We start from the raw sequence: 13,525 nt of genomic DNA on the forward strand, positions 1-13,525 counted from the left end.
TTATTCTCTATTTTTTTCATTCATTTTTTAAACAATAAAAGAAAACTAAAATAATCATTTAATGCATAAAAATGGGTCAACTGTATCTAATTATTTTGTTAGTAAATCTTATTAAAGTTTCCTGTAAGTATATAATATTTCGTATTTATTCCAAAACATTGATACGAATAATCATTTAATCTATAAAATAAGTTTAATAAAATAAGTTTTTTTATAATAAAAATAAAAAATACTGATAAACACTACAGTACAGAAGCAAAGGTGTCATGAAAGGGGTGGTGGTGTGTCCGTGCGCGACCTTTTGCGGCGTCAAGGGACACTGTTCAATGCTGCTATGTCTCATAGTCCAACCTTCAAATTAATCCAATTCAAGAAGTGGATAACTATAAAACTCTATTCCATCAAATACACCACTGTCCCCTGTTCACCGTAAGTCTACTATACCAAACAATGATCTCCGTCACTCACGCCATCCAAACAATCCTTAACGTCTCTAAACGTCTTCCTCCACTCACTGTGCCTCTTCACGATGCCCTAGGCAAGGTCCTCGCGCAAGACGTTCGCGCTCCCGATCCTCTCCCGCCCTACGCCGCCTCCGTCAAGGACGGTTACGCGGTGATCGCCGCCGATGGCCCCGGCGAATATCCAGTCGTTGCTGAGTCTAGAGCTGGAGACGACGCTCTTGGCGTCACTCTCTCCCCTGGAACTGTCGCTTACGTTACTACCGGAGGTTCGCCTTTTTCCGTTTTCATTTTCCTAGAAAAAAATGTAAAATAAGTTTTGCTTCTCTCGCAACTGTATTTCAGTTTCTGAAGAAGTTATATTCTAGAGTTTTAAGTTAATTTAATGGAAGTTAAGTCGATAAATTGATACTAGCTTGCACGAGAAGTTCAGTTCAGTTCAGTTCATTTTGTCTTTTCTTCTTCTCTTGTTGTTAATGCTTCCAGTATAGTTTATCGGAGTAGAGCTTTATATATTTATATCATGGATTATTGATTTATGGTTAATATTCTTTGTCACGTTTCTCTCTCTCTTGATTTAGGACCAATACCTGAAGGTGCTGATGCGGTTGTTCAGGTTGAGAATACGGAAGTTGTGAACGATGCCTCAGATGGGAGTAAACGAGTCAGAATATTGGTACAAACCACCAAAGGGAATGATATACGTCCAGTGGTATGCTCTTGTCGCTTCTCTGCTGTAACTCTGATCATAATGTTGAGTTTATGTTTTAAATTGCGTGTCATTTTTAATGTCGCCAAATTTGACACGGATTCGTTGTTTACTAGTTTAAGTTCTGTATAATATCGAAGTTTATTAGCTGTTTTGTTCACTGCATTTTGGTATTCATTGACAGGGACTTGATATTGAGAAAGATGCAATGGTGTTGACATCTGGAGAAAGGCTTGGTGCTTCGGAAATTGGTTTGCTTGCTACGGTTGGTGTGACAATGGTTAAGGTATTCTTTTAGAGAGTTCCTGGATTCTGTAACCAAGCAAGCTTCTCCCTGTATTAGCTAATACTTCCTGAACTTTGACATGTTTTGTCTAATATTGAGTATTGATACATTTAATGATGGGAATTATTGCTTAAGTGCAGGTTTATCCTGCTCCAACAGTTGCTGTTCTTTCTACTGGAGATGAGCTTGTAGAGCCAAGTACTGGGCATCTGAGTCGTGGTCAGGTATTGTTATGTTCTGCTAGGATCCTAGGACTAGTGAGACTAGTGTATGAAAAATGTTTAGCATAACAATAATGTTTTCAGTTATTAGAACTATCATATGGATGGAAGCTAGTGGTTGTAACTTATAATTGACTAAAAATGCATGTCAGCTTCAGGTATTTTCTTAAAGGATTATTAATGTGATAATATTTGGAATAGATTACTAAAGTCTTATCTGAATCAACCTATAGGCAATACCAACATTAATTAGGCTGCTTGCTTTGATTTTAGCATGAGTAGTTTGTTGAAGAAAGAAGGTTCAACCGAGCATTATAATGGACCTATAATTCTCAGTCTGGCAGAGGCTTAAACATATTACTCTGCTGCATAGATGTAAATTTCTTACTCTGCTGCATAGATGTAAATTTCTTACTCTGCTGCATAGATGGTGTTTAAGATTTGTTGGGCAACCCAGCACTTTTTTTACCACATTATTCAACTACTTATTTGTAGACTATGTATTTGGGTTTGAGCAATAATTCGCAAGAGTTGCTGGGTAAATGTAATTAAAATGGATGTAAGCTAATGTAGTTGCTTTGCAGATTAGGGACTCTAATCGTGCCATGCTCCTGGCAGCTGCAGTACAACTTCAGTGCAAAGTTCTGGACCTTGGTATTGCTAAGGATGACAAAGAAAGTCTAGGAAGGATCTTGGATAAAGCTTTTGCTTCTGGAATTAATATTCTTATAACTTCAGGAGGTGTTTCAATGGGAGACAAGGATTTTATCAAGCCTTTGCTTGAAAAGCGAGGAAAAGTACATTTTGACAAGGTTATGCCATTCTTCTATTTGATTGTCTATTAATTAAAAATGTTCTGACATCCTGTTAATCTGTGCCATGGATGCAATGTGTATGTTGTAGTTGTAGAAATCTTACTAGTCCGTATAATCTCTGGTGAGTATAATTTGTAAATCATGTTTTCTTAATTTAGATTTTCTTTTCATCTTTCAGGTGCTTATTAAACCAGGCAAGCCATTTACATTTGCAGAGATTGACTTTCCGTCAACAGAAAGTAAAATTCTAGCTTTTGGACTACCAGGAAATCCTGCCAGTTCTTTAGTTTGCTTCTATCTCTTTGTGGTCCCTGCAATACGCCTCCTTGCAGGGTGGACAAATCCTCATCATTTGAGGTTACTTAATTCCAAAGTTTGTTTTTATGATGGTTTGCTTGCCTTTTGAGTTTATTCATTTAATTATTTTCTATGCAGGGTACAAGCTCGACTTCATCAGCCCATAAAGACAGATTCGTTTAGACCTGAATATCATCGTGCTTCTGTTATATGGACTGACAATGATGGAACAGGCAATCCAGGGTAAGTCGATGATGAATTGTTTGTTTTGGTCTGGGTCTAGCTGAATCTACTGCATATCTGTAATCTACATGCAGATCTGTTCTCTCTATTGTGTGTTTTTATTAATTTAATATAGGGAGGTTGTTATGTGGAGGGTCAGAGGGGCTGTTATCTTTTATCTGTTCTCTCTTAATGAATGAAATTTTTATGCTGTCCATGAATCTCAGTTTTGTTGCTGAGAGCACTGGTCATCAGGTAAGCAGTCGACTGCTAAGTATGAAGTCAGCTAATGCTTTGTTGGAGTTTCCAGCAACAGGAAGAGTAGTTCCTGCAGGGACCACTGTATCAGCTATCATAATTTCTGACCTAAGATCCATGGCTTTTGATGAGAATCATATGTCATCAGATGCGGCATTTTCTTTGCCAGGAATTAAATCACACAAAATAACTACTGATTCTTCAGGGGATGCTGAAGTCAGAGTGGCTATTCTTACAGTTAGTGATACAGTTGCTATGGGGGCTGGCCCAGATAGAAGGTATTGATATTCATATTATATTTGATAGGTGTATGCAAACAAAGAGACAGACATACATCTGAAGATCAAAATTAAACCTTTTTTTGGCCTATCTGTATTTGTTTTTTGAATCAGGAGAGCCCTTTAATTGATTTTTCTGCATTTGATCAATTTATGAATAATGCTTTAGACTAAAAAAGTTTTTCTACTTTCTAGATAAAGCAGCTTCTAGATACTTCTAATGAAATCTTGCAAAAGAAGAAATGTGACACCACACCTTTTATTTTTGAAATTGCTACAACACAATACTATATTGATAGAAACTGAGTATTCCGATGTTAGAAAGAGAGTTAATAGACTTGATACTGCCAAATCTTTATTAGAATTCTCTAATCCAGTTCCTATCAATTTGGTAGAACCGTCCCAGAACCAAGTATGATTACAAAATACCCCACTGAGGTTGTTCGAGAGAACCTCACTCTCCACACACATACAGTTCCTCTTTTTTTTCTCCAACCAAAAAGTCCCTCCCAACTCTGTTTCTCGACTATTTATATAGTTTAGATACAGCTGTCAATTATTTCTTCTCTTATATACAATACCAAACCTATCATATATAAAAAAGGTTAATGAGGTGCTGGCCATATTCATAATCTTTGTTCTTGATCGCCAAAGTCAACTAGTAATTTTTTGTCATTAATTGAGTGCATCTAGTATCCTCTTCCAAACCAAAGATTTTTTTTTCTGTAGATATGAAAATAATGGAGCAGTGTGGCATTTGTTATTATTAAAGCTAGATTTTAGTATGCTCATATGCATCAGCATTCACATGCTGTAGATTTTTAGTATGCTCATATGCACAACATTCACATGTTGAAGGAGTCAAATTAACCAATGTTGGAATACCATCACTGTTGCTATATAAACACACACATACTTTTTATCCAACGAATGACATTATATTTGTTAACATTTTATATTGCTTTTCGAAATTACCCTTAAGATTATTGGGCTCATCTTCTCATTCTTTTCACCTAGTTGGTTAATGTGTGCTGGTCATATTTTCACATCTGCACAAGAGAGAGAATAACTTCTATTCTTTATTGACTACAAAAACTATAAAATAATTAAGTTAAACAAATAATTAATGCAGGAGACAATCTGAATGCCTTGTGAAAAGGGAAAGAGAAATTTCTTAAAAGGCTCTTATATATATGGGCACAAAGGTATTAATTGTTAAATCATATTCCCAGTTGGATAATGTTGAAAGGCATCTAGATACACCTCTTTAAATCATTGTTTGAAAGAGGTCACAAAGTTGATGCAAAACTAAAGAGCGAGCTTGATGTTAGTCAATGCCAAAAGGGGCATGAGATCTACTGAGTGTCTTGCAACAGTCTCAAACTTTTAAGTGTTTAAAGATAAAATTTCTGTTTTGGGCATTGATCCGTCATAGTGTAGAAGTGTGTTCTGTTGACTGCATAACCTTATCTGCAGTACGTCTGGCTGTGGTTCATATTATTGATTTTTCACACATCCTTCATTGGGGTTTATAGTATTTTATGCATTTAAGGATTGTACATTTTTTCTGTTGTCTTGTTTATTTCTTCATTCTCTTTCTTAATTTGTTATTTGCTCACTGCCTTGTGAATGAGTTAAGGAGTTGTGGAACCTTGAACTAAAATTCACCCTAATCACTATTAAAGAAAATGGCAATGTCCCATTTTTATTCAGTTCAATAACAATTAGAAATAAAGGGTTTGACTGCCAAGTTGCTCTGGACATAATTGGAAAGTGGAAGCTTTTTCTCAGTCATCCTTGGCATTAGACATTTCTCCTTCTCTGTTGTTCTAGGTCTGATGTTACTACTTGATTAAAAAATAGCATCCCTCTGTGCTGGAAACACTTGGGTTCAGGTTGAACCCAAAAGAAAAATTGCGAGTGAACTAAGAGCTTTGGCCTGTGATTTTGTTATCTATGAATTTCTGTACTAAATAAAGTGAAGTTCCTTTAGATTTCCCCTGGCCAAAATATTGGAATAGAATGAATGCTTTGGCATCCATTAAAAGAACTGAAGTTTTTGTAGTATTTGTCCCTTCTATGCCATAAGAATGTTATTTAAATTTAACTTACCTGACTTTATGAGGAATCACTATGTCATGATCTGGTTAGTTCAATTGGTTATAGCCGTGATTGAACTTGCTAATATAATAAAGATAAATTTGTCCAGAGACATGTCTGGTTCATGATTCAATTGGTTCAATCAGTCAGTTCAGTTGTTTTTTTAAAACATTGGTGTCGATATCAAAATGTGCTGACCCTTTACAAATAAACAGTGGTCCCAGGGCAGTTTCTGTTATTAATTCTTCATCAGAAAGGCTAGGAGGAGCAAGAGTTGTAGCAAGTGCTGTTGTTCCAGATAATGTGGCAAAGATTCAGGACATTCTAAGAAGATGGAGTGACATTGAACAAATGGATCTCATAATTACTCTCGGTGCATTTTTATCTAACTGTCAGCCTCCCTAAAGTATTTAAAAAATTGTAGTTTTGTTGAGTTGACTTCTGCTTTATTTTTGCTTTTCCAATCCAGGGGGGACTGGCTTTACCTCACGAGATTTAACTCCAGAAGCTACAAAACCATTGATTGAGAAAGAAACACCTGGTCTTCTGTATGTAATGATGCAAGAGAGTTTAAAGGTATTGCAACTATGTTCATAGTAGTTAGATGAGTAATTCTTGTGATGTCTTTTGCATTTTGTGGTTTCTCATTTTCTTGCTTCTTTAGTTTCTTTTTTAAAACCTTCTATTTTTTCCAAATCAATGTTAAAAGAGCCTTGACCTGACTGATTTACCTGGACTGGTCAGTCTGTCATCAGACTCTGCTATATAATGGCTATAACCGTAACCAGAAACCAACATATTTATAGTAATGCACTTTTTTCAAACTTCTATTCACAAGCTTCTTGCTTTGTTATTTGGACGAGAATAATAACCAAAACATTCATTTGATAACAAAGTAAAGAAACACTATAAGAAAATCATTAAATAAAAACCAATTTTAGAAACAAAAAATAATTAGTTCTTATATTGACTAAATAGAGACTAAAAAAATTTCTAGTTTCTAAATTAACTTCTATTATTGTTAAATAGTTTTTAAATTGGTATCTAATTAGCTATGAAGGTTTTGCTACCAAATTTAGAATTTAAATAATTAGTAGTTAAAACATTGTTAGCTAATTAGATATACCAATTTAGAAACTATTTAACAATAATGATAACTAATTTAGAAACCATTTTTTTTTTATAAAATTGGTTTCTATTTAATGATTTTCTTTGTAGCGAAATGAGTTAGTAATTAAATAAACAATGAGTTTGTGAAGAGTTTGTGTATAGAAGTTTGAGTGTAGCATAGCATTACTTACATTGATTAGTTATAGAGCTTGTGTATATGTCTAAAGGAAGATCAATTTTTTGAATTTTAATTTTCTCTTTAGTCTGTTTGATTAATTCTGTTTTCTGCATACTTAGCTATGCTGATATCAGGCCTGCTTCCTTGGAAAGTCTATAGTTAGTGTTTGTTGATTTCTGAAGGGCATAATTGATTTATGTTTAAATAGGTGACCCCATTTGCAATGCTTTCTCGCTCTGCAGCTGGAATCAGAGGATCAACCTTGGTAAGGGAAAAATGCTAATGATATTAATATCTACTTTTAAAGTACCGTATGAAAGCTGTGCTGTGCTTTGTCTCCTGGAGTTTTTGCACCTCATTTTAATGTTATAATGGGATTTGCTTTGTGACCATATCTTTTCATGCATCGTACAGCTTTTTTGACAGCACAGTATTCCATGTAAGATTGCTTGTCAATCTTCTCTTACTCATGAAAAAAGAAATTCCTGAATGTGAATTGAGCGTCTCAACTCTCAAATGTCTTGTTAATTTGTAAAGGGTTATTTCATCTCATTAATAGTTGATTTTATTTTTCAAATGTTCTTTGTTGGATTTGTATGGTTCTGCTCTTTTTATGCTCTTCTCTAGGAAAATATTTTATTCTCCCACTTGTACAATATCTTCTTATCAGTAGCAACAAATGAGAAAGTAATTAACTGCCGTTTGAAGTCAGAAAAATGGTTTACATGTCTTGTTCGATTTTAGACAGGAGTTTGAAGGTAGCAATTGTTTTCATTTCAGTCTTCACCGTTACAGTGTGGTTGTTTTACTTGAATAGTATTATTTTCAGGAAACTCAAATCATCATGTAGATTTTAAAGCATTTTCATATGATAATTTGTATTTATTACTAGTTACTTGGGTTTCATTTCACTTATCACCGTTACAGTGTGGTTGTTTTAGTTGAATAATTACTATTTTCATGAAACACAAATCATCATATATATTTTAAAGCATTTTCATATGATCATTTGTATTTATTTCTAGTTATTTGGGTTTCATTTACTTAGTTTTGGTATACAATACGAGTGCTCTTTACTTCTAAATGATGCTGCATTAGGATTTAAGGTAAATCTTGCGTTATTTTGTTGGTGTAACTAGTACACCCTGAGTCAAGACATGTAATCTGTGTTTCTTTTAGACTTGTATTTACTGGCTATTTATGGTGCTTGATTTGTTGACATTCAGATCATTAACATGCCTGGAAACCCTAATGCTGTTGCTGAGTGTATGGGAGCTTTACTGCCAGCGCTTAAGCATGGTCTGAAGCAGATCAGGGGAGACAAGAAAGAAAAGCATCCTCGTCACGTTCCACATGTCGAAGCAGTTCCTGCAGATGTGTGGGAGCAGAGTTATAGGCTAGCCACTGGCGATGACGTCTCTTGTTCCTGTTGCAAGTAAAGTTAATTATATTTTCTTATCGGTTTCAACGTTTGGCTCCCATGTTTTTCAATAGCAATCAATGTTCGGAAACACTATTTTATCAGAAAACTAAAATTTTGATGGGTGACAATCCTAATTAACTTGAAAGATCATTGAAAAATACAAATAAGAATCAGGAGGAGCAGGAGAATTGAATTATGCTATGTAATCTTTAATTAATAGCAATTTGATAGATCAAGTGATTTTATTAACAAAAGCCTTTAAAAAAAGTATACAAAGTAAGGTTAGTCCTTTATGAGAGAATTTTGTTTATGGCCGGTGGGCAGTGAAAATAATTTTGAAGAAAAATTGTTTTTCTTTTCAAATATTTGAAAATTACTTCAAAACTTAATCTCTACTTTTATTGAAAGCGTGTAAGCATATGCAAGGGAGAAAATGATCAATACAATATTTTATATGGTTTGACCCTACTATTATTCAATTCTACATCTAATCCTTTACAATGTTTAAGCAAATTTTTACACCTTTTGAAAAATAACTGCCATTTGACAGTCGTGATTTGACACATTTTGTGTACGTGATTAAGGGTTTTTTTGTCTATGCAAACAAATTATTTTTTGAAAAAGTGTGAAAGGGGAGGGGAAGAAAGAGAGTAGGCGTGAGATTCATTTCGGGAGAAAATTTTGTAGATCCGTTGTGAAACCTGGAGTGAGGAGTGATTGCAGAATCGCCATTGAACCTTGCAGATGAATATGTCACACATCAGAAGTATTGAAGGAGAGGAGTGATTTCATAAAAGTGGAAATGTTGGCATTATCATCATTGCATCTGGTAAGTTGATTTTAAGGGTTTCTACTTTTGAATATTTGTGTAAGGGTGTCAATGGAAAGCATCCTGATGAGGGAGAGTGTCTAGCTTGATAGGGTGTCCAATTTTGAACTGATGGTCATGGTGCACATGTATCAAAGATATTGTAGAAATCTTTCAAAGGTGTCCATATAATTGATGGAGGGTAAACCACAACTTCCCTAATGTACAACTTGAGTTCACCAATTTCCTGAATTGGTGCCTTTGCTTTCATTACTACCTTAGTATACATGCAAATGACCCCATGCGGTTGTAGTGAACATAAAAAAGAAAAATATTTGGAGTTGTTTCTAGTTGTGGTCATCAGTCAACATTTATCAAAATGGTATAGTCAGTGGCCACATAATTGAAGTGGCCAACCACTATTTTGTAAGGGCATGCCTTTGTTTTAGTTCATTTGTTAGATGATTGTTAAATATTTCTGGATATTTTTAGATATTTTTATCTATTTATATTTTGTAACATAACCTTTTGTACTCACTACACATGAGAGATTTGCCCACATAAGAGATTTCTCCTGTTTATTCTTTTCCTTTATTAGGGATTTACAGCTTAATGGTAAGCTAGGTTATTTTTTTCACACCAAAAATAGTTTGTCTCCACTCCATCATATCTATTTCATATGGCTATTTAGTATTTAGTAATGGATGCAAACCAACCAATTTATGAACGAGTCAACATTGGTTCAAATATCGTAGACAGGTATAAGTTTGTTGTTGGACATTGGTAACTGGTGTGGGGGTACCAACGAACACTTCCATCAAATTTGACCATCACATGCATTGAATTTAAGTTTAATTATTATTTGATTAGTGACTAAATAATTCATAAAATCAGAGTTAACAATTCACCTATGGGTGTATACTTGCATTTATCTTACTGTAAGATTAACAATGTGGTTACACTGGTTAAATTTTTGGCCAACCTGTATTTCTATTTTTTAGAAACATTAATCATGTTAACAGTCATTATGCAGTGAACCTAATAAAATGAATCAAAATGGTTGCAGTGTTTGTATCAAGTCGAAAAATAAGTCTTTTTCTATTAAACATTGCTAAATCTAATTGTTTTGAGTAAGGTCAAAATGAAGCAAACTTCAAAAGGTCAAATTTCACAATTTTTTCGAACTCATTACTTATTTACAAATATAAAACACAAAGTAATGGTTGTATTTTACCAATTTCTACAATTCTACATACTAAAACGTCATGAAATGTCAAAATAATTGAACCAGAACTTTGAACAAAATAATTGGAAGGTCTACTTAGTTCACAATGTTAAACAATTTCGCTTGCCACTAACCTAGTTCAAAAGAACCAGTCAATTCTATTTATTACATCAACTTTATCCTAATAATTTCTCGTACTTTATGGCCACTTAACTCAAAATTTCCCACCACAACTTTTCGATGAATGTTGTTTTCATGAAGTATATGTTTGCATACAAAATCTTGTTGGAAACTCTGAATTTAATCATGACAAAACAATATCATCCATAAATTTATGCACCAACAAAATTACCACAACAACAAAACATAAATATAATGAAATTAAACCAATCGAAAGTGTATTCTGATATGTTATTCCCATCGAACCAAGGCCTACTGACCCATAACTCCACATATTTGAACACCATTAGTCCACAATCATATTTTCAAAACATTAATCACATTATCCATTATATATATACACTAATAGTACATCTATCTACACCTATCTATGAACATAATATAGAGGTATAGACTAACATATTTAGTTGTAATGACATTTTTTCCTCAATAACCTTAAGAGGACGATCTATGTGTTTACATTACTTAACATACCAAACAGATGCTCAGGTTGACGTGTCTCTTAACATGCATATAAATTTTGAGGCATATACGATATACTTAAAAAATAACTTGTTATTTATTGAATGAGTTTCAAATCCTTATTAACTTACCACTATCTTACCAATATGCTTATTTGAATGACCTTTGTGTCACAGGGAATCCAACACCACAAATGATTTCTAGTCTCACAGTTGGCCACATAACACCACTAGTGGTCATCATGAACCATTGGGATAAAGATGTACATTTAAACCAGAATGAATACATTATAGAAACGTTATATTAAGTTAGGGTTTAAAGAACTCACAAATTCAACAATCAAAATTTCTTCCAAATGAAACAAGACCTCAAGTTAACAAACTTTATAATCATACTTTATAATCATTCTAGGTCCAAACTCGCACTTTGGATTTCGAATTTTCATGTTTTGAATTATATTAGTTTGCAAAAGAATTGTATAATAATATAAAGTGTGTGATTGAAACAACTATCAATACTAATTTCTTTTATACTTATTAATTCAACATATATTGGATAAAGCGTACTAAAAAAAAATGAATTCAAGCAAACTCATTTTACAATTTCTCCTCTCTTCATTTCATCGTAGGGTGTTGGATACAAATAACATAACCTATAAACACATTAAACAATTATTTTTATATAAGACATTATTATATGTAACACAAACTTTTACCATATTGTCAATTTTCGTCCTCGATCTAAGTGTATGGAAATTTGTTTTTGTCAAAATTTGTTGTTTACCTGAACTGCCACTCTACACAAATACAAACATAACATCAACAAATCAAGTTTTAAGCATCATTACTAAATTGATTTTGCCATCTTAATATGCACAAACCTAATGTTATCTCCATCACCACCTGAAGTATGAGTCCGATAAAGTTGGCTACAATCAACACCATCAAAGATTGTGTCAGAGTCATCCATGATGCTCCCTCAAAACCTTTTCCCGAGGCATTAAAGAATTCTTCTTGTAGAAATCTTATCTATTCTTCAAGGACAACAATGTGTTTATCATTTGCTTCAATCTTATCCCTATATATTTACTCATCAGAAATAATGCTTTCCCACTTATTCGATAAGGGAAAATCATCATTATCACTCGGTTTTGAAGAACCCTTTCTAGTAGATTGTAGTGCTTCATGCACTATCCCCAACATATATTCTTTTTCTAAAAGGACCCAATTCCATATAATTTTACAAAAAATTAATTATTTCTTCTCAGCTAAAACATAACATACCGTACCAAAATTTACAAAATTGCTTAATAAAATCAACACTACCTCGTTGGATATGAATGCACCATGAATTTTAGAGGATAAAATGTTTACACACTATCATTGAAGAAACCGTGGAAAGCAAGAACTACCACTAGTATCACCCCATACTAACGTGTTGAACTCACAATTGTTGCCAAAAAACTCAAGTTAACATATAAAATAAATACTACATTTTTCGATCTCACCAATATAAAAAAATACATACTATAGTTTTTCATTTTTTATTATACAAAAGTAATTACACTAACTTACAACACTGTAAAACAACCGACTAAGTGAATTCAATGTGCATTCTTCATTCTTCTGGTGGTTGAAAACTTGGGAAGCCTTGTTCGAACTCCTAACCAATAAGCCATGAACATATTTCTCCCAATTTTACACATTCAATTGGTCTAACCTATGCAACAACCAAAATGAAAAAAACTAGTCACAAACCTAAACATTTGAGGGAAATAAAGAACTACAAACCCAATCAATATATACAACTTACAAAAGGCATCAACATAACATATTTTTTATTTTACTATCGCTAAGTTTCTTAACAATAACACTTATTGTGATATCCTCCTTGCCAAACAAATTTTTGACTAACCCACCACAATCATCTTCCAACTTAATTGTTTCCTCGGCACCCAAGCCCACCCCAATACATACATCCAGAGGACTAAATAATATTCTCTGATCCTAAAACATTAATCATCATTGGTCCACCTATTGACCAATTCATGTAGAATGGTTTTTGGAATATGCAATGACTCTTCCAATCTAAGAAGCCATCTAAAGGGGATCTTCTCAAATTTTTTTTTATGTTGAAACGAAGTTAACATACAATTAATTTCAACAATGTATTTCGTTTTCACTTTGAGCCTCACTCTAATATCAAATTAATTACTTTGTTAGACATACAATCACATCTTCAAACTATTTGTTAGTTGATTTTGTTCGTGAGAGGAACCCACTCCCATTTGACAACTGGTGATGTGGCCAAAACGTTGACAATTTTATTGTTGAAACATATATACTGATATTAATTTAGAAACTAGTTTATAAATTTTATTAATAATAAAAATTAATTTATATATCAATAATTTTTGTAATTTATAAAATAATATTTAATTTAATCTATATAATAATTAATTATTATTACTTTTTAAAAATAATTTCTGTTTA

General features: G+C 33.2%; 1 protein-coding gene across 5 annotated transcripts; it reads left to right on the forward strand.

Moving 5' to 3' along the window:
* Positions 1-231: 231 nt before the first annotated feature.
* On the forward strand, positions 232-9,757 carry B73 (molybdopterin biosynthesis CNX1 protein / molybdenum cofactor biosynthesis enzyme CNX1 (CNX1)). 5 transcript variants are annotated; one of them, XR_016514593.1, is made up of 14 exons: positions 245-730; positions 1,043-1,173; positions 1,355-1,456; positions 1,597-1,680; positions 2,262-2,489; positions 2,671-2,849; positions 2,928-3,032; positions 3,239-3,547; positions 5,863-6,020; positions 6,117-6,223; positions 7,144-7,200; positions 8,162-8,370; positions 9,046-9,187; positions 9,272-9,388. XR_016514593.1 is itself a non-coding variant. In XM_068628988.2 (13 exons), the coding sequence occupies exons 1-13, from the start codon at positions 451-453 to the stop codon at positions 9,104-9,106; spliced, it is 2,010 nt and encodes a 669-aa protein (XP_068485089.2). In that variant the 5' UTR covers positions 242-450; the 3' UTR covers positions 9,107-9,757. The 5 variants fall into 5 exon arrangements, 3 of the variants coding, with proteins under 3 accessions (XP_090149627.1, XP_068485089.2, XP_068485090.2); XR_016514594.1 differs by having other exon boundaries at positions 9,103-9,187; XM_068628988.2 differs by having other exon boundaries at positions 242-730; positions 9,046-9,757.
* The last annotated feature ends 3,768 nt before the right edge of the window (positions 9,758-13,525 follow it).

Source organism: Phaseolus vulgaris, chromosome 8 (genome assembly GCF_051622355.1).
Source record: "Phaseolus vulgaris cultivar YP4 chromosome 8, ASM5162235v1, whole genome shotgun sequence".
Lineage (NCBI taxonomy): Eukaryota > Viridiplantae > Streptophyta > Magnoliopsida > Fabales > Fabaceae > Phaseolus > Phaseolus vulgaris.